We start from the raw sequence: 26288 nt of genomic DNA on the forward strand, positions 1-26288 counted from the left end.
AGTCCATGATAGACTATTTGCATGTAACATTGCTCCATTTTTACCCTAATCTATTTAAAGTGAAAATTTTGTTACTAGTATCCAAATATATTCATTAACATGCACCTCCATCCCCTCTTAATTTCACACTTCCACTTGCTAAATGAGTATTATCATAAGATTGACCTAGGGTCGTTGAAAGGTACTTTATACTCCTCTTCTACCAAGCATGTTTAATGTGATTCGAGTATTTATGAAGATAAAAAACAGTCCTAATTATTTAATTTTGTATAAGAAAATAGTCACAATTTGATTATGTCGGGTCGCATTACATATGAGTCGAAATCAATCCCATTAAATACTCAAGTTAAAGTAACGAGTCATTGGTAAAGTTTTTCTTATTTACAATAATCCGCAAACAACTTATTTAAATTTTGTATTCGGCAAATGTTGTCCATTGAATTTAAATTTAGATCTCTCATGACTTTGTAAAGGTTAGACGCCACTAGACGAAATGGTCATTCGCAATAAACCTATCCAACTCAACTCTATGTATTGTGGTTTGTGTTTGTAGTAGTTTTATTTTTTTTATTTTCACGAAAAGTTTCTATGTGATGCCATTTTTCTCTTGTACTAAACTCTGTTGACACGAGACAATATATTCTCTTCCTCTCCTAGCCTTCCTCTGTATGCAAAGACACTTTGATTTTTTCTCATTCTTACTTCTCTGTCCTTCCCTTTGAGCCCGTGAATTCACCCTTGCACAGCCATATGAAAGTTTAACTCTTTTGAACCAGGTACTCTCTCTCTCTCTATCTCTTTCCTTCTCTCAGTTTGTGTTTGGTTCTTGTTATTTATTGCTTTACTTGGTTTCGATGTGTTTCATACATAGTAAAGGTTGGTAATAGATGTGAATCAAAGCTTAACACGAAAACCCATTTGCCCAGGCTTGGTTCTCTCACGTGGGTTCTTGACATTGAAGCTCTTCCATGGAGGTTAGTCAGGTCTGAATTTTCTCTCTCTCAATACTCTTTTGCATACCATGTTTAACGCTTATGAGGCAACTCTATGCATTGTTCTTATATTGTTTGCATTTTTTCTGAAGTTTGATACGAGCTAAATTTTATGGGTTAGTTTGAGAATTTGAATAGGAGTTTGGGCTCTGAAAGGTTTGGTCTGGCTATTACTTTGGCTTTATTTTTGTAATTGCATATTCTCTTGGTTTTGTTGTAATTGCATAAGCTTCTCTGTCTTGGTTTTGTTGTAATTGCGTTAGCTATTTCTTTTGCTTTTGTTTTTGTGACACAGCGTTCTGTTCTGTTTATTGTTTTGACATGGTTGATAGCATTTGGTGTTGTATCTTATATCAATATAGATCTAGGTTGGTTATCTGATTTTGGTTTGGTGATCTTGAAATTCTATGCTCTCATATGTTTTTTTTCATTGGGGGGTCGTTTCTTCTTTGTCCTAGATATCTATATCTGGGTTTCGTTTGTCATTATACTGCTTTGGCGCTAATGCCAATTGAAACCCACGCAATATGGTGAAGGTTTAAATTCTTTTCCATTCCCAAGTGTTTGTTCTTATGTTTCTTCAAACTTTGGCAGATGGAATCAGCTCAGCCGGATCATGTTGGTGATTGCATCAAAGAGACATCTATTAAGCATTTATTTTATCCAGGCACTCCTGATATAAGCAATGTGTTTGGAGAACAGCAAGCGAGTCCCCGAGTTGGTAATGAGTACCAGGTGGAAATTCCTCTCATGAATGTAGAAGCTGAGAAGCTTAAGCTTTTGACTAATCCTGCTGATTCAAAAGTTGTTGATGTTTCCCATGACTTTCTAGTCGGTTTACCTGTCCCAATTATATGGTCTGATGAAGTTAAGAACATTGAAGACAAGGGGCTGGAATCTCCAACTAACCCTGATGATGCAGTTAATGCAAAGAGGTCCCAGGAAACTAGAAACAGCAAAAAGAATCGTACTAGAATAAAGAAGAAAAGTTCAGAACTCAAAGTTGAACCCTTGGAATTTGGGTTGGTTCAGGGAGAAGAATCAAGAGCAGAAAATCTAGGACCAAGGTTGGTTGAAGAGGATTCGAATCAGTCGATTAGAAGCAAATGCTGTTATCCAGTTCCTGGTTCATCAAGAAGCCCTTGGAGTGATGCTGAAGTGGATGGTTTTCTTCTGGGCTTATACATTTTTGGGAAGAATTTTTATCAGGTGCAGAGATTCATGGAGCACAAAGACATGGGAGAAATACTGTCATTTTATTATGGGAAGTTTTATAGGTCTGAATCACACCGCAGATGGTCAGAGTGTCGGAAAATTAGAAGAAAGAAATGTATTACCGGAGAGAAAATTTTTACAGGGTGGAGGCAACGAGAATTGTTATCTCGTTTGGTTCCTCATGTCCCAGAGGAATTTCAAAAGGCTTTATCAGAGGTACTATAATTCACTGCTGTTTAAGCACTTATCTGACATTTTTTTTTTTCCTGGAATATAACTTATTGGATCAGTAATTAAATGTAGTGTATGTATACTCGTTGTATCACACTGAAATTATTCCACCATATCTTTTTCCATCTTGCAATGACGTCAAAAATGAAACCTTGTTACCATGCAATTTATGCCAGAATAAATATATGTTGTTTGACAGTGAACTTAATACATGTTAATACCATTTTATACTCCCACGGGTTCACCACTCCATTGGACCCTTCTTGCTTACTGTTTATTCACTTTGTCTTGCTCTTTAAATGGCGATATAGGAGAGTTGTTTTATAGCAAAAGAATCAACTGTTGACGTATTGCTGAATTTTAAAAATAATGTTGAATTTCTGTTGTTACAAGTCAGATGCATAGTATTTCATAGCTTGGTTGGGAAAAGGTTGATTCACCTATACCATATTCTTAACTCAGATTTAGAAAGGGATTTCTTTGTAGTCTGATTGTCTTATAGAAGCTTGTATGCATGTTGTTAAATATACTTTTATCTATTTGATGGGTAAATGTTATGATTCTCACTTCTCCTCTCCCATGTGATCCGTTAGCAGGGCTATAAGTCATTTGCAGAGGGAAAAACTTCACTTGAAGAATATGTCTCCCTTTTAAAGTCTACTGTTGGCATTCATGTACTTGTGGAAACTATAGGAATTGGGAAAGGTAAAGAAGATCTCACAGGCTTTGCCATGGAACCTGTAAAGAACAATCAAGATTTTCCAATTTGTCCAAAATTACCAACTGGCAAAGCTTTTAGTTCTCTTACATTCAGTGAAATAATGAAGTGCTTGACTGGAGGCTTTCGGTTGAGCAAAGCTCGATGTAACGATATTTTTTGGGAGGCTGTTTGGCCCCGTTTGCTAGCAAATGGATGGCACTCTGAGCAACCTAAGAATCACGGTTATGTCAGTTTCAAACATTCTCTGGTTTTTCTTATGCCTGGCATAAAGAAGTTCTCAAGAAAAAAATTGATAAAGGGAGAGCACTATTTTGATTCTGTTAGTGATGTTCTGAGCAAAGTGGCATCTGAACCTGAACTTCTTCGGCTTGAAGCTGAAGAAGGTCCTGTTGGGAGCTGGAATGAAGAAGGTGGGTGGGTTCCAGAGGCGACATCAGACCAGGATGATCAATCTAATTATCGACGGCATTGCTACCTCAAACCCAGGGTTGCTACTAGCAATCCAAACCATATGAAGTTTACTGTTGTCGATACCAGTTTGGTCCATGGAGGCAAATCATGCGGTATAGTGCAACTGAGATACTCACCAGTTGAATTCGAAATTAATTCAACACAAACCAATTGCTCAAGTGAAAATGAAGTGGACGCTTGTGAGAACAAACTGAATGAGTATGAGAATGATACTGCTGAAATGCGATTGAGCCCTAAAACCAATATGGCCAAGCACTTGAATCAGAGGAGGTTCACAGTCGTTGACACCAGTCTAGTCCATGGTGGAAAATCATCAAAAGTGAGAGAACTGAGATGCTCACCAGCTGTAATTACAAGTGTTTCTAAGTCGACTGGTCTTTTGCGAGAAGCTGAAGGAAACTCGTCTAAGGATGTACTGGGCAAGCATATGCCTGATGCTACTGATATTTCGTTGAATGATGAAGTGAATAACTTAAGCTCCAACTGCCGTACTGATACAACTGTTATTGGTGGTACAAACCAATTGGCAACCATAAATAACACAGATACTGCAGAAAAACTGGAGAGCCAACTGGATAAGGAAACTAGGATGTCTGATAACAAGCAGCCAAAGAAGACTGCATTGCATCAATTCAAGCGGAGAGCGAAATATAGCCATTCAAATTCTATAGGTCCTCTCAAACGGCGAAGATTAACTGCTTGTGTTAAGGCAGAGACAAGTTGCCTTATTAAAAATTGCTCAGAAGATTTGGAGTCAGAATCCCATGGCACATTGAATTCACTAGATGGAGTTGAGCTTGTTGTTTCTCTAGTGGGTCCTCAACAAAAAGAATCATCAATTACTTCTCTGGCTCCAATGAAGGAAAGCAGTTTGGGAACTCTCAGAGGGAATTCTTCTGGTGTGCGCATGTCTCATGGGGAAAATGAGAAACATCAAACCCCGGAATCATCTAACCTGAACCTACCTCAGGATTCGATGGACAGTAGAAACAGTGAAAACTTTGTTGTGGTCAGCCAGGAAACAAATGCAGACAGTCCATGCCTTTCATCTAGTGGAATGAAGCATGTCGATGATGACACCTTGGGTGCCTCTAACATGAATTCTAGGAGGCAAAGCACAAGAAACCGACCACCAACCACCAGAGCATTGGAAGCTCTTGCAGACGGTTTCTTCAGTGTTAAAAGGAGAAAAAAAGGGACAGAAGTCCCCATAAGGGAAAAGCCACCCTCAAGACCTTCCCGCAAGGTCCGCAGCGGAGTCAAAGTAACTTCAAGTCATGCTGATACTGTTAGTGGAGTTGTGGCTTCAAAGGAAGAAAAAGAGGTGAATGAAGCTTTTAATGTTAACAAAGAGACGGTTAGCAAACCTCTTGATCAAATTGGAGAAAAGTGGCTCACTAGCTACTAAGAATGTTTAAAAGACTCTTGTCAACTGGTAGTTCTGGATTTTTGAAGAATTAATCCAAGGATAAGTTATTAAAGTAGGGGAATTTGACAGCACTTTTGATGGCTATGTATGACTGTTTCAATGGGTCACTTGATATTCAAGTTTCTTACAAACTGTTTAGGTAGTGAGTTTATATGGTTAATATAAGTCTAACATGATTAATTTATCTTTACTTTCTTGTGATCTCTTAAAAAGCTCATCATCTTCTCAGTGGACATTCTGCTTCGATGCTTGAACATGAATTCGAACAAATGATAGAAAGTTCTGCTTATTTCAGAAGTGTTTTTAAGCATGGCCAGACTCTATGTTTTTTGGCTGATAGAAAGTTCTGTGATGTTATGTTATTCCTTATAACTTGGTTTCTACTATCTTGCAGAACATTTGTGATTTGTGACTGCAAGTTGGTTTTGCATTTGCTTTCATTACTAGGATGTTTTTGACGAGTAGTCTTTTTGGACTTTGATTTCAAAAAGGCTTTGGTCTTGTTGGGACTTTAATGTTTAGGGCTTCAAATTTAGATAGGCTTTTAAAAATGGGCCTGGCTAGAGCGTCAAAAAGGATTTTGTCTTGTCGGGCCTTGAATGTTTAGGGCTTCATATTTTAGATAGGCTTTCAAATATGGGCCCTCTTGAGTTGACTCATAGACCATCGTTGACGATCATAATTGCCCTTTTTTCCTGGGAACTTTCCCATAATCATGCGTGATGTTTTTTCCCGTCCAAAAGGTTAGAAAGGAAAGGAGGCATCTTCATCTTTGCCCATACCTTTTGGCGCCAAATGGACACCTTTGGCGCCAAGAGAAGTAAACAAGATAAAACAGTTTAATTCATGAACAGGGAATTGAAAAATAAAAATAAAAATCAATCACAATCAAGATTTGGAATCTGAAATTTCCGGGACATGTAAAAATTGGACGTTTCTCAAGCTAAGAACAAAATGTCAACATTTTCCTCGAAAGATCAAGGAGGAGGGGAAGAGGACTAGGCTTGAGATTGAGAATTAAAGTGATTGACAAATGACATCCATTGTAATTCCTGCAAGTAACCACGCTTTGGGCCCATGTGATGTTACTATATAATGATAATAATCCAACCATGCATTAATGTTCATAGGTTTGTTGTTGGAAAATATGTCAATGTTTAGTATTTGTTTCAGATCTTGCAAATAGACTCGTGACCTGTTTTTTCCCATTAGTTGTCGGTCACCAATTCATTTGTCCAAGAAAATGTATTTTTTATATAAGTTGCAATTGTCTTTGTTACCACTCTAATTATAAATTGCGTGATTCTGATTTTCCCTCAAATATAGTCCGTTTGGTTCTCCCAGTGTCGACCGCTTTGTTTTCGACAACGTAAGTCTCTCTCGTACAGTTTGATAACATATATAACTATGAAAGTGTTGTTTGGTAAGAATAAGCATTATTCTCTATGTAGCTGATTATCTTAACAAATCAAGTCTCTATTTATACCAACCATTCTTGTATATATATATATATATATTTATATTTATAGATGAAAACCTTTTGGTCTTTTGATGACACAGGCCACTTTCTAATTCATCCCTTAGTGAGACAACAAAATCTTGGGTTCTGTTTTGAAAGTAGCTTTCCAACTATTGTCTCGATCGCAATAGCAGAAAAAGCCTCTTTCGCTTTTCAAATTATTGCTGGGCTCCGGAAAAACTGGGGTTTCAAATTATATTAGAAATGGCGGTGACAATTTCAAATGCTTATGTGAGTGCACAAATCAGTATGATTAATCACTTTAATTACCAGATGAAGCAATGTTAATCATTGTTAATCTAATAGCTAGGAGTAGTCTTTTCTCAATTATTTTTACTTTTTACTAGCTATATGCTAGACATTAATCATGATTAACAATTGACCTTTTTGCTTTTGGATTTTGGTAAATTACGTACCTATACTATTCAACTATTCTACCTTTTCCCTAAATGATTGCGGATCAATCTTGACAGAGGCGCGATGGATGTGTTTAACTGAGGTAAATGCATCTTGCCTTGCCTCCACTTGGGTCATTGCCAAAATGATATTCTCTAATGTTAAAAGAAGAGGGATCGAACTCAAATGCAAGGGGACGGAAACACTATCTTGATCAACTGACCTAACCTAAGACTGTTTTTATAAGTCGTACAAATATAGGTATTAATTCCTCTTGGGTCATTGCCTTTGTTTTCTTTCTATCTACAAACTTTATATTGCTTTATCTTATTGATTAACGTCATGAATAGTTGACGATATCCCCAATCATTTCTTGATTTCTCAGAAGAAGTAAAGCATATGGTATAGTAGCGGAGAGCAAGAAGACTACAACAAACTACATGACGTTTTGTAATTGCTGTATCTTATTAATTATTTCTTAACCAATATTTTAAACCTCAGCCATGCCTGATTATCGTAGCTTCTGTCCTTTTAATTTGTTTCTCATCGGCTGATTGGATCGTCTACGTAGCTTATAATTATCTATTTTTGTTTGTGTCCAATTGGGACAAAGACCCTTTGCGCATAAAATATGAATTATATGATACATATAGTTTTGACTTTTGCGTTGATTTTTTTTAATTTTTATTTTGGCTAATCTAGGTAGCTTTAAACACACATAAATTTGTTTTGGTAGAATTAATAATTAAAAACAAATTAAACTACTAACCAACAAATATGTAAGACAAGCTTGCTGGTAGCTAGATACAACCGCTAGCTAATTAATCAGCGTAGATTTAATGACAATAATTGTTGATTAGGGCCATTTCATCCCTAGCTATGTCATAATCTAATCTCAACCACCCATTAAAATAGAATTAATTAGAAGATTAGGCAAACCTTGATTAATATAAGTAGTATACATCTGTTTAGTTGATTTTCTTTTTTTGACGGCTCTTGCGTACAAATATTATCACTGTTAGTTAACTGCAATGATACTGTATTTGTACGTAAGCTGTAACTGGAAGTATATGGAACGTACAACACAGAGATGCATGTACAGTATATGATGTAGACAAAGCCAAAGGCAGTCTTCATGTGATGTATCAGATTGTACGTACGTACACAGACCAACAGAGAGACTCACATGTATGTATTTGTGTGCATGGTTGGCTTGGCTTTGGCTTGGCTGCATGCACTTTCAAATTTCAAAATACAAATACAAAACAAAAAACAAATAATTCAATTGAAGATATAACTTAATATCCATGCAAAAGTCGCATCATCAGCAAGCACCCGAATTGCACTTTCCTAACGTACGGTTGTGATTTGTCCATAAGCAGCACGGGCTGCCTTTTTTTTATTTTTTTACATTTGTTCCTTATGGGGTCGACATTTTGAGTAACTTTTAACCTTAAAGATGAAGCACTATTCAATCAGAAAATGGAGCTCATCTACACACATGATTTGGTTCGTCATTGCCAATATTTTCTTTTTCAGATAAAAAGAAGAACAATCCATAAGCATATCTATTAGAGAGACTACTATTTTAATGTATGGTGATAAGAAGATCGAACTCGGATATAAGAGGACGGATACATAGGTCGACTAACTGAACTAAAGAGAGAAATTATAAACTTTTTTTTTTCTTTTCCCATCTTCTATTAATTGACGACACGTCATTCTCCTATCCTCTTTGAAAGCAGGCCGGGTTTAATGACCAAAATGACCCTTCAATTGTTTGGGAAATATGAAATTGCCCCCGGGTGAATTGGCCTTGTGATCCACACCATACCATGTGCACGTGAATATAAGAATTTTTGTGTTGATGTCGGGTCCTTTTCAAGGAGGACACGTCAGCTGCGCCAGCCCGTGACCGTTAGGGTAATTTGGTCAGTTCACACTTAAGGGCGGCTAAATGTACAGTGGCAATCTTGTGATTTTGTCTCTTTGAAAGTGACTTTTTGGGAACAAAAATTCCTTTATTAATATTTCTCCTCACAAACGGACAAAGTCTCGGCCAGAATCCCTTGTCTGCCACTGCCAGCATTATTTGAAAAATAGACCAAATTGTTAAAAAAAAATTGCATAAAATAATAACAAAATTGCCTAAAATCAGGTTTTGGAACTCTTTTTTAATATTATTTTTTCTTGAAAAATGACAGTATGCATATGATTTTAGTGAATCGCTGGATAAATTAAAGAAAACAATTAAATTAATAATTAATAATTTTATTAAACAAACGGCCTTAACTATTTTGTTTTTAATTTCAAAATATAATAAGGGTGGTAATTAGCTTTAAAAATTGAAATAATTCTGAAAATGAGCAGAAAGGGAAGGGTAAAGAAGGGCAAAATCATCATAATTCATAACCCAAAAAAGTTAGGGGCATCTCTACATCAAAGAGAGAAGAGTGAGTTGAGCTAAAAATAATATTATTATAAAGATTACTACAATACAAGGCCAAAGAAGACCTGGTTCTTGTGTTCATATTATGCCAACAAGAACTCTCTCCACCACAATTGAAGGAGAATTTTCTGGGTTTTGTCTTCCTCCACTTGCAACAAAATCCCATCTTTTCTGTTCCTTTTTTCTCTTCTTCTTTAGTTTAATTAATTTTCAAGTGTTATCTTACTAGTAGTCTTGCTGCTTTAGAGAGAGAGAGAGAGAGAGAGAGAGAGCACCAAGAACAAGATTAGTGGGGAAAGAAAACAAAGGAGAGATATATAGTTTTGGAAGTAAGACAAACAAGTGAAATAAAAATCTAGCTTCCTTTTTATCTGTATCTTCCTCCAATGTCAATTATCACAGGTAGTGCGGCTGGGAGTCTCTCTTCAGGAAATACTGGTGGAGAAGAAGTTCAACAGCAACAACAACAAGAGCTTTTAAATCATGCAAACTTTCATGGCTCAAATTCCTTCCTTTCAACAACACCACCAAATATCAATAGCAATGGTACTCAACCAAAGCAACCTCCCCAACCAAAGAGGAAAAGAAACCTACCAGGAACTCCAGGTATAATTCAAGCTTTCTTTTTTCATTTTGAATGTTTTTTTTTAGTTTCATGTCATTTTTTCTTTGAATTAAATGAAAGTTGGGGAGAAGCTAGTAAGAACTCTAGGCATAATTGAGCTTTTCTGTTCACATGCTTAATTTAATCTTATCTTGTAATTATTTTGAATTAATTTCTACCAGCCCTTTTGTCAACATATGCATGCTTGCATATATCTTTATTGAAATTATTTATTAGTTCTTCAAACAGATTGGATTTTCATGAAGGAGAGCCGTAGATTCTTTATTTTCCAGACAAAGAGAAAATGATGGGGTCAGAAAACATGAACTATGCATTATTGATGTCTAAGTAGTTGAAAGGGTTCAATTATTGGCTTGCTGTTTTACAATTATTGTAGTAAAAGTACTATTAGCTAGCTTTGCCTTGACTGGTCTCCCCCGACTTTCTTTTCTTTTCTTTCTGTGTTTAACTGTTTCAAGTAAAACATATCTTTTCCAGCAGATACAATTTCCCTCGTGACAATCTATAATTAATCAAATGTCCCACATTTTTCGGTGCATTTGAAATTCAAATTCTATATAAATATGCAGACCCAAGTGCTGAAGTGGTTGCTTTATCACCAAAGACCCTGATGGCCACCAACCGATTTGTGTGCGAAATTTGCAAGAAGGGGTTCCAAAGGGACCAAAACCTGCAATTACACAGAAGAGGCCACAACTTGCCATGGAAGCTTAAGCAAAGAACAAGCACTGAAATCATAAAGCGGGTCTATGTCTGCCCCGAACCCTCTTGCGTCCACCACGACCCGTCCCGGGCACTCGGGGATCTTACCGGCATCAAGAAGCACTTCTGCCGGAAGCATGGTGAGAAAAAGTGGAAATGTGACAAATGCTCCAAGAAGTATGCGGTGCAATCGGACTGGAAAGCTCATTCAAAGACCTGTGGTACTAGAGAATACAAATGTGACTGTGGAACAATCTTCTCCAGGTAAAATTAATATCCACATTATTCTATATGTCTTTTTAATTGTTACAATTTGAACAACTCTAATAGGTTTTTTTAATTGTACTCATATGCATGTTGTGCATGCATGAACATTTAGATTTTTTTTTTTTGCTTTGGCGGATTTTTAATTAATACTCAACGTAAGTTTCTATTTTGTTGGAGGAGGTCTCTGAACTCAAATTGACAATTGTTGGTGTTCTCTATATTGTGCAGAAGAGATAGTTTTATCACCCACAGAGCTTTCTGTGATGCCATAGCTGAAGAAAATAACACAGCAAACCAAGGAGTGTTAATGTCCAACAATATTAACATGGGAGCACCAATCTTACAAGGTCAAGTTTCCAACAGCGACCTCATCAGCCCTTCCTCCATCAACAACAGCAACAAAACCACCAACAATCCATCAACAAGATCAAGCACAACATCTGATCAATTCAACCATAATTTTGATACCAAAATCCCTTTATCCTTGGTGCCCCAACAACCCTTGCCAATGTCCTCAAAACCCTTAAACATGTTACCAAGAAGCCTAAACAACAACAACAACACTTCTTCATCATCACCATCACCACTGCTCTTCGAATTAAGTCGCGGGCATGGCCTGATCCCCAGCTCATCAGGCCATTTGTCCGCCACGGAGCTGCTCCAGAAAGCTGCGCAAATGGGTGCAACCATGAGCAGCACTAGCCCTAGCCCTAGCGGTACAACAATCACAAGCATGGCACCCTCAACATATGGTACAACTACTACCGGTGGGTACAATGTGAACCCCTTCATGCAGCACAGAGATCATCATAATGTCAATGTTGGTCCACAATTAGAGAACTCCTTTTTTGGTGCTAATAATTATGCCCAAATGGGAATGTATGGCGGGCTTTTATTCGATCCTCATCAAAACAATGGCTTGTTGAAGAACATGGAGCAGGACAATAATGGAAATTCAAGTAAACTTGGGTTGAGGGGTACTAATGTGAGTGGAGGGGATACGTTGACGGTTGACTTTTTGGGGATCGGAGGGTCAACAAATGTCAATAGACCAGAAGATTTTCATGGTCAACAAAAACAGCAACATGACCAGCAGCAGCAGCAGCAAGACCAGTTGGGGTTCGGAGGAATTGATGATGATCACCTAAGAATGCAAAGGTTTAATTGAGAAGCCAGCGTGAAGAATAGTGTTAGCTTTAAAATTTTGTACTAGAATTTCAGATGTTATGAGATCCAGTGGTAATTTTTCAGTTTCATCAAACAGAAATGAACTGTTTTGATCTTCTTTCTAAAGCATTTCATCTATGTGGGTAAAAGTTTTTAACGTGCGACATGTGGGTAAAAGTGTTATTCACCATGAGAAGACGCGTGTTTAAAACGAGGTGCTGTTTGACTGAAAAGAAGAGTCGGTGCTGAAATCCACTATTTTTACGACATGTCGTACTAGTACTCGCTACCACCACCACTCGTTTGGTTGGATATATATGGCTTGAACTAGTAGTGCTTCAACAAAAGATAAAAAATGCCGGCATTGCCACACTACTTTCATGCATGCAAACATGTATGCTTCAACCAGAGACGCATCACCATACAATCCTCCGGCGGCGACTGGAAAGAAAGGCCTCTGGCAGACCAATTTGCACCGCTAGAGTCCGGCTTTAGGCGGCGGCTTCTTGTTGGTTTAGGGTCAGCTTCGTTGGTTGTCCTTGGTGCCAATTTTGTAGGAACCACAAGTTTTCTTCTGGGGTTGTCGCCAGAAAGTAGTAGGAGTCTTAAGCTGGATGTGCTTTATCCAATAGGAGGGTACAGCAGGTGCATCGACACAAATGAAGGATTTGGTTAGTGTTGTCTTATTATTATTATTATTATTATTATTATTATTATTATTATTATTATTATTATTATATCATGTTTGATATAATTTTGTGTTAGATAAATTTGCTGAACTTATTCTTATTCGTTGCATATTTTGGACGTGACAGAATTTATATACCCAGCAAGTTGGGTTGGAGATCAAACATTATTATATCGAGCAGCTGAGAAAAAGGAATTTGAAAGATCACTTGACCCTCCTCCTTTAAACATTAATACCAAATCCAGGGCTGATACTGGACGCCGTGGAAATGTTAGTGAACCTGTCGTGGCATTCGGCCCGCCGGCCACTACTGGCGAACTCAACGTTAGTGTCATTGTGTCCCCAGTTCCTCTTGATTTCAAGTAAGCAAGTGAATAAAGTTTATGGCAAACCATAAAAGTCTCGTTATGTTAAAGTAAACAAGTACCTTTGTTTGTGTAGAATTGAAGCATTCGGAGGACCAAAAGAGGTAGGGGAAGCTGTGGTTAGGACTGTCACGGGATCTGGCAAGCGCCCTGATGTGAAGGGAACTTTGATAAGAACAAATTTGAGAGAAGATAGTTTAAGAAATATTAAGTACTATGAGCTTGAATTCAGAGTTGAGAGCCCCTTGTTTCATCGGCATAACATCGCCGTATGCTGTGCTCGTGGTGGTCGGTTATTTACTCTTAATGCTCAGGCACCGGAATCAGCATGGCCAGAGGTGAAGTCCGACTTCCATAGAATTGCGGAATCGTTTAGTCTCACCTCTTGAGATCAAAAGCCGGCCTATAAGAAGGTTTTGGTTCTGGGTGTACTTTAGTTTTGTACAATGATACAGAGACGATTGGAATATCAAAATACACAAAAGAAACGTCTGGAACCAATCAAATGCCTTAATAGCATAATTTGCTATCATTTTTTCATTAACTAATGGAACAAAGGCTACAATGTTGTTCACGGTATGAGGCATTAGCAAATAAAATCAGACAGCTTTAAAATTGTGACTTGTCTGTGCAGGAAGTTACAATATTGAACCTAGAACATTTTATACATTGAAAACTCATCAAGGCATCTAGTCAACCCTCTAATGAGATTTCCTTTCTCTAAATCTGAGATACTTAGATAGATTCAAGTACAAGTGATCTGTCTTCGCTTAGTCATTTTCTCCAAATTCTCAGAAACTGCTGCAGTCAAATTTGGATCTTCAAATCCAAGCTCTGCGCCGAATCTGCACCAGAAGAACCAAAAGGCCTTAAATATTTACAGAAGGAAAAACAAAGACTGGAAGGTTGGAGTGGTGAATGTACAGAGCTTGATGCCACTGGAACACAATGCAAGTGGCCAAAGTTCTTTTTTATAGTTATCTTTTTCCTAATAGAAATTGAAGGAACAAGAATGCTGAAATACAAACAATAAGAAGAATATGATGTTTGATTTGCTTACTTTGGATCAAGTACCAATTTCTGAATCTCCTTAATAGCTGAACTTGCCGCATAAAGTGATATCTTTCCTACCTGCGTTAGAACCCAATCAAATATTCAGAATAATACGAACAAATTAAAGAAGTCCTAGATTAGGCCATTAGACAAGATGGGAGCACAACATTTCCAGAATTAATAGAATATAATAAAGAAAAAGAAGGAAGGCACGGAATACTTCTAAGTAAAATTTCCCTTGTCCAACCTCCAACACTTGCAGCTTTGCTTCATGGTCATTTGGAAGACAGCGGATTTCATCAGCTAGTCTTACAGCCTCACTGAGGCTTTCAGGAGATAAGAAATCAAGACCCAGCTGAACAGTTGACTGAAAAAGATAAATGCATAAAGATTAAATGAATTTTATAGATTACAATGGTAGCCCCCACACAAGAAATAATACTAACCCAAGATTTGAATAAATTACTCTGTCAAGTTAATCTGAACCCTTCACATTTTCATTGGAATTTCCGAAATTTTCACTTCAAAAATATTAATTTAGCCACAAAGCAAACTACCTGAAGATTCCTGACTTGAAAAGGGCATCCAGCAGGGATAAAAACAGCTTGCCCCAAATGCTGTTCAAAGGACCATGGCTCAATTCCTGATATTAAAAAGAAAAAGAAAAAAAAAAGCTCAGACTTAACCTGAATGCTGAAAAGTCTCAACTGAGTAGTACAGAAGATGGAGGCTAGATCGTTTATTCAAAAAGCTAGATTCCCGATACACAACTACAACTTTGCTTATAGACATTTTAGGAGTCCTGCTAATTAAACCAAAATGGTACACTAGAAATTGGCACAGTGGATAGCTACTAGCATAACTATCACCCTAACATTTTTCCTAGGGATCATCTCAGTGGAAAATGTGAGTAGGAGTTCTAAAGATCAAAAATAATTTCTTAGAAAATAAGGAGGTGGGGGGAAAGAGGAATGTGAATTGGAGTCAGGCTACTCAGACCATTTTCTCCACACAAGATAATTAAGAGGAAAATGTTAGTCATCCTTACCAAATTCTTCCTTCAGTTTTCTTTTATGATACCCATTCAGGAACAATGTTCCATCATAAAGGGGCCACGTTACCTGAAATCCAAAATGTAGGATCAGCTATGAGCATGAAATGTGAGCCAACTATGTTGATTCAATTGAGGAAAGGTAGGTAATGATATTTATGAGATAAACTTACAAAATTATCTGTTTCACTGTTGAGCTTCCCGAATTCTTTCCAATGCATTCTCAGATACTCAGTCAACTTTGGAACATCCTTTCGACGGAAAACATCCCAAAGAACTCCCATATGAGTTTTTTCAGAGACATCTCCACCCTCTCTTTCTGACAGTTCACAACTTCTGGTGTCCCCTTCAACAGTTGGAGTAGTTTCATGCCCATGATCTGCCACACTCTCATCTTTATCTGTATCCGACCTTGCCCCATAATCATTCTCAACACTCTGACTAAGAAGTGATAGATCAGGATTCATATCTTCTCCCAAACCCATTTTCAGATCCCCAGGTGATTCTTTAACTTCAGATTCCTCCAAGGATTTTTGTGTGCTCTCAATCTTTGTCTTCTGCAAACCTTTTGGCTTCACCTCACATGCATGCACCAGCAGATATACCTGACCATAGCAGCTCAACAGGTGAAGATCTATTTATTTGATACAGATGAAATATTAGTTCATGAAACATGGAAACCAAATATTCATCTACGATTCCATAACAAAACGTTCCAACTCCAAAGATGCAAAATTGATAAGTTTAATCCTTAATATAATGTTGCACCTAAAATTATCCACAAATTGCATACTATTTTGGTAAAAGTTCTGACATGGATACACATAGTATAAGAGAGAAAAAATGCATTTCACTCTATGTGTTGGACATATTAAATCGTCTTACATCAAAATAATGATTACAAACCAGTCATGATTGCTAAGCAAAAACAAGAGGGTAACTACAATTGACTAAGCAATTCTCAACTATCAACATCAATGACCAGAAATCAACAAGAACAGAGAACAACTAACCATGTCACGCATATTGAAATGGAGATTGGTCACGGAGTTGCCTCCACTAAGTTCCTCATAGGTCCCATAAGACATAAAAATCTTAGGTCCAACATCATTTTGCAGAGAATAGTGTGGCAATTTTGCAGCAACATTTAAAAGACCAAACTTGGAGTGAATATACTCAAGTAAAGGCAGTTTGCTGATAAATTCAGGTCTTTGATATAATAAGAACTCTTCAGATGCGCTGGGAGAAGGCCAGTCCTTTAATTTCAACATTTCTGGGCAACCATTTTCATTAATTCGTCCCCCGGAGTACCCTTTGATGAACTGACCAAGTTCAACATCGACCTGCCATCATGTCAAACCACAGAGGTATATTTTAGGATTATTATAAATACAATCCAAATGAACTAAATCATTCATTAGAACAAGAATTGGTTATAAAATGCTGATACATAATTGAAGGACTTGGAGCGAACCTCAGACCAGTCAAAGCAATCTATGGCCTTCACCATTCTGTCCTCATCCTTCAATTTCTCATCTGCTGTCTCCCGAATCCCTCTCCATATAACCATCGGATCCCAGCTTGAAATTGATGAGCTATCAAACACCTGCTTAACAATGATGGGCTCACCCCTGAGCCAATGCCTTTTAAAATGGTCAATTCCATCAGATTTAAGATCTTCAGATGAAGGGCAGTACAAAAAATTATTGTTGTCCTCTCTATGAGCAAACTGGAAAATTCTTGGATCATCATGCCCAAAATTCTCTACGCTGACAGCATCATTAACCCTACAGCCACTGACCATCTCCTCTGCATTTTTGACAAGTTTTGCAACCCAGTTCATCTTAAAGATGCGGCTTAAATTCAACGATGAATAACCACAGCCACCAAACTCCTTTGGAGGGCAAGGAATACTTCCGTCACTGTTGGCTTTCCAGTCAGAAAACTTGTCAGATAAATTTAGTCTAACTTTAGACAGTTTTGGTTGCTCCAACTTGGTTTCTTTTTCTTGACTTTTCTCACTAATCTGGTTATCTTCCACTTCTCCTTCAACGCCAGGCATAGATGCTTCTCGAAGATCTCGACAACAGTTAAGGCATACATCATACGCACAATTGGAACAGTGCCAATGATAATCAATAATGGGAATCCTACAGAAATTGCTGCATGAAAACACGTCAAACGAAATGTTCTTTAGAACAGGCAGCAAATATTTGTGACAGTACAGATCTGCAATAAACAGACCTCAGATTGCAGACAAGTCCCCAAAAAAAGTAATAACCTAAGAATCTACAGAAACATCAAAAGTTCCTTCAGTTTCAGGAGAATCTTTTTGGATCAGTTTAATTATGACAAACATGGCTGAACTCTGTAGGACAACATGTGGGTAGGCCTGTCTGAATTTTGACATGGACAATTTAAAATATTTATTTGTTTATTATACTTTCTGGATATTAAGAACTTTACTATACAATATGAAGGGGTAAACTAATTAAAATACCAGCACATCTGCTCATCTGCATTCAATTTTGTCCGGACAAGATCTATATCGGTTCCTGCAAAATATATATAGATACAAACAAAATGGTCAAACAATGTACAAATGACATGCAAATATATTGTATTCAAAGTACCATGAAGATATTAGAGCATCTTACCACGAAGCTTTTTTTCCAGCTCTACTTCAAAGCACTGTTCTTGATGGATTTGCTTAACTATAGGAAGTACTGAAGACAGCAGGCGGTGGAGATATTGCAACTTGTCTAGAACAGGGATCTCTCTTATCCTTACCTGCATAACAGAAACATCAGACTTACTCATTCACCATAAGCTGATTGTACGCTAGAAAATTAGCCATAAGTTTCTCAAAAGATTTAAACTTAACGATGTAACTTGTAGAAGACTCTTTATATGAATTACCTTTACCAAATTATCTCTACGCAGGCACACTCTGCAATTACAAGTACCACGACATGCAGGACAAGACCTCTGAATATCTTCTAAAGGGATGTCCGAGTACCTAACAGTGAAAACATGAATACAAAATACGGCCATGAAACTTAATTACTTAAACATATGTGTCTTTTTAAGGAGACTCAACCTCACCATGTTGATATACAGCTGTCACAGTATCCTCTTCTATCACACCTGAGGCACCAAATGACTGTGTCTCTATCATTCCTCCGACACTGATGGCAAGTTTGGCCACCAGTTTCTTCTGAGGATTCTGAGCCTTCCTGCACATTTGCCTCAGTATGAGAAAACATATGAGTAGAGATTATCCAATTTCAAACTTTTATTTTCTAAATATACAGCTACACTAAAGATATACGGACTACAGCTTTTGACCCAAGATTGCAATATATCTTTCACACAGAGTGAATGGTATGCTTCAGTCCTGGCTCTTGAATCCCTACATTTGATGTTAATGTATGTTGACTTTTTAGGCACAATTCTCTTACAGAGTGTTATTACCCTGTACAGGAAGAAGCTCTATTTATCAACAAAAGCAACAATGACAGCCGCATCAGCAATAGTAATCATAATACTAAAAGATGCAGCTCAGACATTGCAAAACCAACATACCGATACTGTCATAGCATTAGCATCAAAACTCCTCTGTGGTCTGTTCCTGGATGATTCCAATGCAGAAACAGGTGGTGACTTATAAGACCTCCAACTTTCCTCATACTGCTCCAAGTCTCTCTCATCATTTGGTTTTGGAGGATTCCGCATGGATAGACCCCTCGTAGGTGGTGACTCAGGTGAATAGCGAAAATGATTTTTTGATACCTTCTCCATGTACTTTTTATCCTGTGATTTCATGCTTGCAAGCGGTACATCAAAATCATCACTCTTACTCTCCAAGTAAATTTCAGTTTCACCTAACGATTTCCTCTTGGCTTTTTTCAAATTAGCTCGCATTGCAGAATTAGCTGCTCTCTTCTTTGCCTGGATATAATGTTTTTCACACACGGTTTTATCTGGCATAGACATGGCGGTACACCTCCACTGTTTTCCATCTGATCTCTTGCATCGCAAATCATCCGGAATCCCAACATTTTCCTCACCATTACCGGAACGTGGTTGATCCATTATAGTGAACTCTTAACACTTATTTGACACTGCTTCCTATGCTAGGAAGATCCACCTGTAAACAAGCCCCTTAAAACTTAATGGCAAACATAATACAGAACAATGTAATGCCGTAAAAGAGTGACTCAGACTCCAAAGAATTAGAAAACCATAAACAATGAACAACCACCAACATTTGAGGCAGACTAGCTCGCAACAAGGTTCGTCAACTAACAGAGATATTAGCATTGCTGTAGTGGAAGCCATGGTGCCTAAGAACTCCAAAACAATAGGTTCCATGAATTCTAGTACAATCTATTGAAATATAGTACATCTGTTTGAGTTAAGGGCTAAGCAATAAAATTGATGCCAGAGTATAATTAGAGGGGGAAAAGGCTATCTCCCTCTCTACCAGGGGCGGTCCTACGCCTAGGGCAAGGTAGGCAGCTGCCTACCCCAAAATTTTCAAAAATAAAATATACCCATATATAATAGGCCAACTCATGTGAAACATACAAACCTATGCCCACCCAAAAAGCAACCCACATGTATGCATAACCTAAAATTTCTCTCTTCTTTAATTATCTAACCCCAAATTTTAAGATGTTGTATATAACAACATTGAATCTAATATATTTTAAATAGTTTAGAATTATGTGTTCTAATCTATTCTAGTGTTTACTTAAGAATGAATTATAATTTGCTAACTTTGTTGAAATTAATTAAGTATTTGATTTTTGGAATTTTGTTGAGATGTTTGATTTGATATTGGTATTGTTGAGATGTTTGATTTTTTGTTGGTATGTTAAGTTTGATCAAAGGCATTGATGTTATTATGAGAATTTATTTGATTTTTTGTTGGGATGTTGGATTAAATAAGTTATCTTTTGTTATGTCGGATCACAATCCGAACCCCAAGAAAACAAAGAATTTGTTGGAATTTTTTTTTTTAAAGAAAAAGAATAGTTTTTTTTTTTGCTAAACTTTTATTTATGTATAGAGATGCATTTGAGGGTAAGGCTTATTATGTCCTCCTACTAGGTGTATATTTTTATGTTTATTAATGAGATTCACTCATAACATTCAGTTTTTAATGTAAATTTCGCCCAGTCGGATCTCGAATCCTGGATCCGCCACTGCTCTCTACCTTGAAGTTTGCTTTCGATCAATTTTAAAAAGCACCATAAGCTATTAGCACATGCAAGTTGAATTGTGCGTTTGTTCTCAACGATACTCTAAAACCCATTCGGATGCTATCAAACAATAAAATAAAAATACAACAAAAAAAGAAGAACTAAGTAGGAATCTGTGATCAAACAAATAGCCAGAGCAAATCAATAAAACAACCTAGTTTCTTCTTACTTGAACGACAGAATTCTTTGAGCTCAAATTCCAAGCAAAATCAGATCCATAGCAGGAGAATTTTCAGCATAAAGAACGTTTATATACACTTGTATGTGTATTTATAGAGAGAGAAAGTACCTGGAGGCTGAAACTAGGGTTTCATTGAGACGGTAGTAGACGAACGCAGTGAAGCAGAAAAAACCAGCGTGTATAATTAATAAAAAAATTGAATTTCAATGGGAGGAGACAGTGACTCTCGCGCTCTCTCTGTATAAATAGTCGAAAACCAATTAGGCGGGCACCCCTCTCTCTCTCTATCTCTGTTTGGCTCTAATTTCCTTTTAACCTGTATCTTCTCTTTTCTCTTTTTGCTCCTCCGGCTATTTTCCGACATCTGCGAAACTTAACCAGAAACTCAGAGCTCTTTATTATTATTATTATTATTTTTACTAATAAGTTCAAAGTCTGTTAAATTGCTTTTTTTTTTTTTTAAAGTTTGGTTCCCAATTTTTATAATGAAATTCCTCTCGTTTACAAATAGTCTAAAATATCGATAATATCGATGAAATATTGAGGATATTATTGATTTTTCGAGTTAAGGATTGTAGGGGCTTTTTCGTTCTGACAGTTATAGATGGGCCTGGGCTGTTGTAAAGAGTAAATAACTGGAATTGCCCCTGTGTCTGAGTTCAAGAATCAAGCCCCAAGAGTGATTAGAAAGGTTCGTGGAGCCTTAGGAAACACCTTGGCTTCCTTCACCAACAAAACCAACAGTTGCTTACAGATAAATATTATGGCTTGACATGTGAAGCTTGTGGCATGAGAGCTGAGCATTCGTGAGTTTAGCATGAGAGAAAGAAGACTTGGATTTTCTATGAGAACCAGAGGCTCAAAGTAAGGGGAAGAGAGAGTTTTTGGGAGGATTTGTTGAGGGAAGAGAGGAAGAGATGAGGGAAGAAAAGTGGGTGGTTTGAGCAATTTTCCTGCAGCTTGACGAAAGCTTCGTCAGGCTTTGGAATGGTTTGTTGGAAGAAAAAATGGGAAGAGATGGAGGAATATAGCTCGAAATTGAAGGGTTCCAAGGATGAGAGGTGATGCTTGCTCTTGCTTGCCTTTGATGAGTTGCTTTACTGGGTAGAAGGTGCCTCCTTTTATAGGCGCTGGAAGCTCCTTCTTCTCAAGAAACCGTAGCTGGTTCTTCCCAAATTAGCCAAGTCTCCTCCTCCACTTCTCTTCTCTTCCTTTGATTCATCCCTATTTTGGGAAATCCTTCTCAGTCCAAACACACAGAGACAAGATTTTTGGAGGCTCTAGAGCCTTCTCGTAGTTGTCCCTGCGACCATCTCCTATTTTGGGCTACTCTTTCTCCTTCTTTTCTCCTTCATTTTATTGCAAGAGCTGGTGGGAGAAATGAGTGGGTAATAGCGCTGGTCTAAAGGGTGTTTTGCTCAAGTATCATTTGGTTTTTTGGATGGCTTGTGTTAGGATTTGTCTTTGGCCATATGTTGGAGATTCCCAGGTGTAGGGGTCTTTTTGTTCCAGCAGCCTGACGAATGGGCTTGGGGTGCTGTAAGAGGAAAACGAACAAAAAGAACCTCCTGAAGCCTGAGTTCAAGTACCAGACTCCCAAAAGAATTTTTAAAAGACTTGCCGAAGCCTTAGAAAAATACGTTTGGGTTCTTTTCACTAATGACCAGAAAAACGTATTAAATTTGTTGATGACTTAGCGTGAGGAGCTTGTGGCATGGGAGCTAAGCTTTCACAGGTTTAGCAATTTGATAGAGAGAGAGATCGAAGCATGAATTTCTTTCAGAGAAACAGGTTTTAGAGCGGGAGAGGGGAGAATTAGGATGGTTTCTATCTTAGAACAGAGAGAAACGAGGGGAGCAGAAGATGGGGTAGATTCCAGTTTGCTTGACAAAGCTTGGTCTTGCTCTGGAATGGTGTGTGTTCCTGGGTAGAGGGAGCTCTCTTTTATAGGCGCTCAGGGCTCTAATTTGGTCGATCTTCCATTCCCAACTTTCCTTCACTTCTCTCCATTCACTCTTTTTGGTGAAATTTCTTCCCCCGGAGCGCAAACCCCTTTAAGTTCCAAGGTTTTCTGCACAGCTAGGTCTCTTCATGGGGGTGAGGCGCCACTTGCTTTTTCCCTTGGTTTTCAAACTGAAGCTCGCAAAGGAAAGGAGAGAATGGATGAAGTCCTTTATCCGGTGGGTATTCCCTCTACGTACATGAATTTCCTTTGGTTCTGGCTATGGTCCCTCGTTGACTACCCTGGGGTTCTGATAAGGGTGGAGCTCGAGGCTGAATTTTTTATAAAACGTTGGGCTGGGCTTTGTGTATAGTATTAGGGTTATTGGTGCTCTCTTTTTCAGCGGCCCGCATGTTTTCGTCAAGCTGCTGGAAGTGGCTTATTTGTTTTTGGGCATTCTAACTATCATGGATTTGCCTAAGTGCTACAGCAGCCTATGGGATGTTCTCCTAAGGCATTGGACCCATTTTCTCTCTCATGCTAACCCATGTATTTGGGCCCAGGGAATGGGCTTGAGTTTTAGTGCTCTCAAGTGGCCTAAAACTTCCATTCCTTGGTCCCTCAATGGGCCCTGTGAGTGCTCGTACCCATCCATGCCACAACCTTCTTAGCAAGCCCCGGGTAATTACGTGGCTTGGGCCCACTTGAGCTTGTAGCATGGCTTGACGGCATTGCGTGCTTATTTATCGTGCTTGGGCTTGAGTTTTATTGTGCCATGATAAGCCGTGCTTGGATCGAATAACATCAGATAGGTTGACGAGCGTGATTTTATAAAGCCGTCGCATTTTTGGCATGCTTGCTTGGCGTGATATGTGACCCACGGCTCGTGTAGGTGAGTCCTACAATTTTTCTTATGTCCCGATTGGGCTTTATTTGCGATTAATTATTTGTGCTAGTCCAAGGATAAGCATGGGCCTAGTCCTTGGATTTTTGGGCCTCAACACCAGGCAGCCAGTGCAAGTCTCTATCCCTTGGTTTTCTGTCGTGGTTTTGTCTCTAGCCATGTGCTGGAGACTTTCAAATTTTTCTAAGTCACTTGGCCCATTCCCTAAGGTAATGGGCTACTTCACTAAGGGGATGAGCCAACCTTTTAGAGTGATGAACTATTTTTTACCAAGGTGATGGGCCAATCTTCTAAGGTAAAGGGCTACCTTTTTCTCTATTTCATGCTTACCCACATATTTGGGCTAAAGAAATGGGCTCGAGTTATTCGTGTGGCTTGGGCCCACTTAAACTTGTATTGTGGCGTGTTGCTTATTTGCTTGGCATTGCATGTGTGCAAGCGCATATAACTGATCAGTTCATAATTGTATATCAGTTTGCACCCCTCTAGCTTATGATTTGGTTATGTTATTGAGTTAAACTTGTGCTTTTAATCCCTTTTCTGTTTATCATTCAGTTCATTGGGCCTTAGGTAGCAATGGTGGCTTTGGATAGGAAAAGATGCAAAATGATGCAAAAACGAGCAGACTGAGTTAGCAATTTGTTTCGGCCTTAACTTCCTCCTCCCAACTTTTATTGGCCCAATTTATATGTGGTTGGAAAGAAGAGATTCTGAACTACAAGATGGACTGCTAAAACGTATCAATTGATGAAGTCAAGCCCAATCCGTGGGCTCATCAAAATGCACACCATACATTCCAGTCTATTTTTCGGCAGTCAACTTGCAAGGCCCAAAACGTACACTTGTACTGCTCATATGGGAATGCATTCTTCATACAAGTTGTTCCAATTGGTGTCTATTATGACATATCCAAATTTGAGCCACATTGGATACATATTGAAATCTCAGGCATTCCTACACCAAGCCTGGTTCAGAAGAATCTTTTATTTCCAGCAACCAAAAGAAAACCCACATGAGTTGGCAGCAAAAGGAAGCCACAATTGAACACCTTTGAACACCCATGTGAAGAAAGCTTGAGGTGCAGCAAAAGAAGTATGGGATGTGATTGATTCCAACCACACTAACATAGACAAGATAAAGTGGGAGTTATGGATTGTATTAAAGGAGGAATTGTGGTGTTGGATTTCATCATGATGTTCCTCTCTCTTAGCCTTATAAATAGAGAAGTCTTCAAGCTACAAAATTCACTTCAGCCATCCTCCACACTTCCATCATTCCATCAACACATCCAGAAATCATCATCATACACTCCCATCAACCTCATACACTATAGCAATCAACCCAATACTCTAAACTGCCCCAAATCACCAAAACAGCTCCAGAAAACATCACTTCCATTTCCCTACGAATTTTCTCTTTCTTAGCCATCACCACTCACCCAACCTCATTCCAAATCATCTACTAGCTATCATACATCATTCTAGACGTGGGGAAACTCTTGGATAAGCATTAGACGTGGAGAAGCACTTGAAGAAGTCTTGGACACCACAAGAACTTCAGAAAAGGGGTTTTTCTACTCTTATTGCATTCCTTATGTTTTCTCATTTCTATCTAAGTTTCTTTTCCATTATGAGCAGCTAATTTCATAACTAGGGCTTCGATGTAACCTAACATGAATATTCTGGGTTTATAAGTTTGAAGTTTGGAGTTTCAAGTTCGATTCATGATTCATATTTTTTTTATTCATTATGCTTTAATATACTTGTTTGAATGATTGATCACCATTAGAACTTGTATGTTAGCTATCTTGGTTTGAATCAAGAGTAGACACCATGCTTTGATTCAAATTGAACTATGAATAGGAAGAGTATGTATGGACATTCGACAACAGGGATTAGATACATGCTTGGTTGTTTAAACTATTCTTCTATGCTTAATGGGTTCCTAATGCTTAATTTAGGTTAGACAACAAATGATCAAATTAGGGAATTAGGAACACAAGGTTAGAACTAGACATCATGGCCTAATCATACTTTAGCTAGAATCAATCTTTGAATATGAATTAGACTTGTTACTTGACTCCTTATAACCCAGAATTGAATTGTTATGGTGATTCGAATGCCCTAGTCTCCAAATCTATTTTCCAACTCTTAAAACCACTCTTTGTTACATTTGTTTACTTGTTTTTGTTTGCAATTTCATTTTGCATCTTTTGTTCAACAATCACAACCACTCTTACTTTAAATTCTGTTTTAGACATAACCTCCTACTTTCTTGAATTTGGTAATCTAAGTACATAACTAGTTTTAACTTCTCAGTCTTCGTGGGTACGACCTCGTACTTGTCTTGCTATACTACTAATTGCCCCGTACAATTGCGAGTTAACATAATATTAACAACAATAACCACCTTATTAAAATTTTCAACAATGTAAATATGCATATTTCAAAATATGAGTAGTGAATTTAGTAAGTGGATCATGTAGGAGTAGAACATTCTCCTAACCCTCAATTTTGAATGTTAAAATTTGGGTATCCTCATATTTTTTTTTATAGAGAAATAAAAACAATCACAACTAGAAACCACGATGGCGCGCAGGTCTAAACAAATCAAAATGAAAAGGAAATGAACAGTTCAGCGTTAGACCATGCTC

At 37.9% G+C, this 26288-nt stretch overlaps 4 protein-coding genes across 11 annotated transcripts; 3 read left to right on the top strand and 1 right to left on the bottom strand.

Annotated features, from left to right (window-relative positions):
- The first annotated feature begins 593 nt into the window (after positions 1-593).
- LOC110745964 (uncharacterized) lies at positions 594-5249 on the top strand. Of its 6 annotated transcripts, none has more exons than XM_021946138.2 (4): positions 594-776; positions 872-983; positions 1587-2423; positions 3035-5249. In XM_021946138.2, the coding sequence occupies exons 2-4, from the start codon at positions 969-971 to the stop codon at positions 5036-5038; spliced, it is 2856 nt and encodes a 951-aa protein (XP_021801830.1). In that variant the 5' UTR covers positions 594-776; positions 872-968; the 3' UTR covers positions 5039-5249. The 6 variants fall into 6 exon arrangements, with proteins under 6 accessions (XP_021801830.1, XP_021801833.1, XP_021801831.1 ...); XM_021946141.2 differs by having other exon boundaries at positions 872-974; XM_021946139.2 differs by having other exon boundaries at positions 877-983.
- Positions 5250-9435: 4186 nt separating this feature from the next.
- Positions 9436-12313, top strand: LOC110745955 (protein indeterminate-domain 7). Its single transcript, XM_021946123.2, has 3 exons — positions 9436-10029; positions 10618-11014; positions 11246-12313. The coding sequence occupies exons 1-3, from the start codon at positions 9810-9812 to the stop codon at positions 12183-12185; spliced, it is 1557 nt and encodes a 518-aa protein (XP_021801815.1). The 5' UTR covers positions 9436-9809; the 3' UTR covers positions 12186-12313.
- Positions 12314-12460: 147 nt separating this feature from the next.
- On the top strand, positions 12461-13811 carry LOC110745956 (Photosystem II reaction center PsbP family protein). Its single transcript, XM_021946124.2, has 3 exons — positions 12461-12855; positions 13000-13234; positions 13314-13811. The coding sequence occupies exons 1-3, from the start codon at positions 12540-12542 to the stop codon at positions 13624-13626; spliced, it is 864 nt and encodes a 287-aa protein (XP_021801816.2). The 5' UTR covers positions 12461-12539; the 3' UTR covers positions 13627-13811.
- On the bottom strand, positions 13744-21181 carry LOC110745954 (JmjC domain protein JMJ24). Of its 3 annotated transcripts, XM_088254481.1 has the most exons (15): positions 20898-21181; positions 19610-19687; positions 18927-19491; positions 18447-18577; positions 18261-18360; positions 17999-18131; positions 17842-17896; positions 16816-17503; positions 16355-16684; positions 15515-15946; positions 15339-15411; positions 14848-14933; positions 14511-14657; positions 14298-14368; positions 13744-14082 (listed from the first exon to the last, which is right to left on the bottom strand). In XM_088254481.1, exons 3-15 carry the CDS (start codon positions 19434-19436, stop codon positions 13983-13985), a joined length of 2856 nt encoding a protein of 951 aa, XP_088110607.1. In that variant the 5' UTR covers positions 19437-19491; positions 19610-19687; positions 20898-21181; the 3' UTR covers positions 13744-13982. The 3 variants fall into 3 exon arrangements, with proteins under 3 accessions (XP_088110607.1, XP_021801814.2, XP_021801813.2); XM_021946122.2 differs by lacking the exon at positions 19610-19687 and having other exon boundaries at positions 14538-14657; positions 20898-21180; XM_021946121.2 differs by lacking the exon at positions 19610-19687 and having other exon boundaries at positions 20898-21180.
- Positions 21182-26288: the final 5107 nt, after the last annotated feature.

The sequence above is a fragment of the Prunus avium genome, chromosome 6, assembly GCF_965620075.1.
Source record: "Prunus avium chromosome 6, drPruAviu1.hap1.1, whole genome shotgun sequence".
Lineage (NCBI taxonomy): Eukaryota > Viridiplantae > Streptophyta > Magnoliopsida > Rosales > Rosaceae > Prunus > Prunus avium.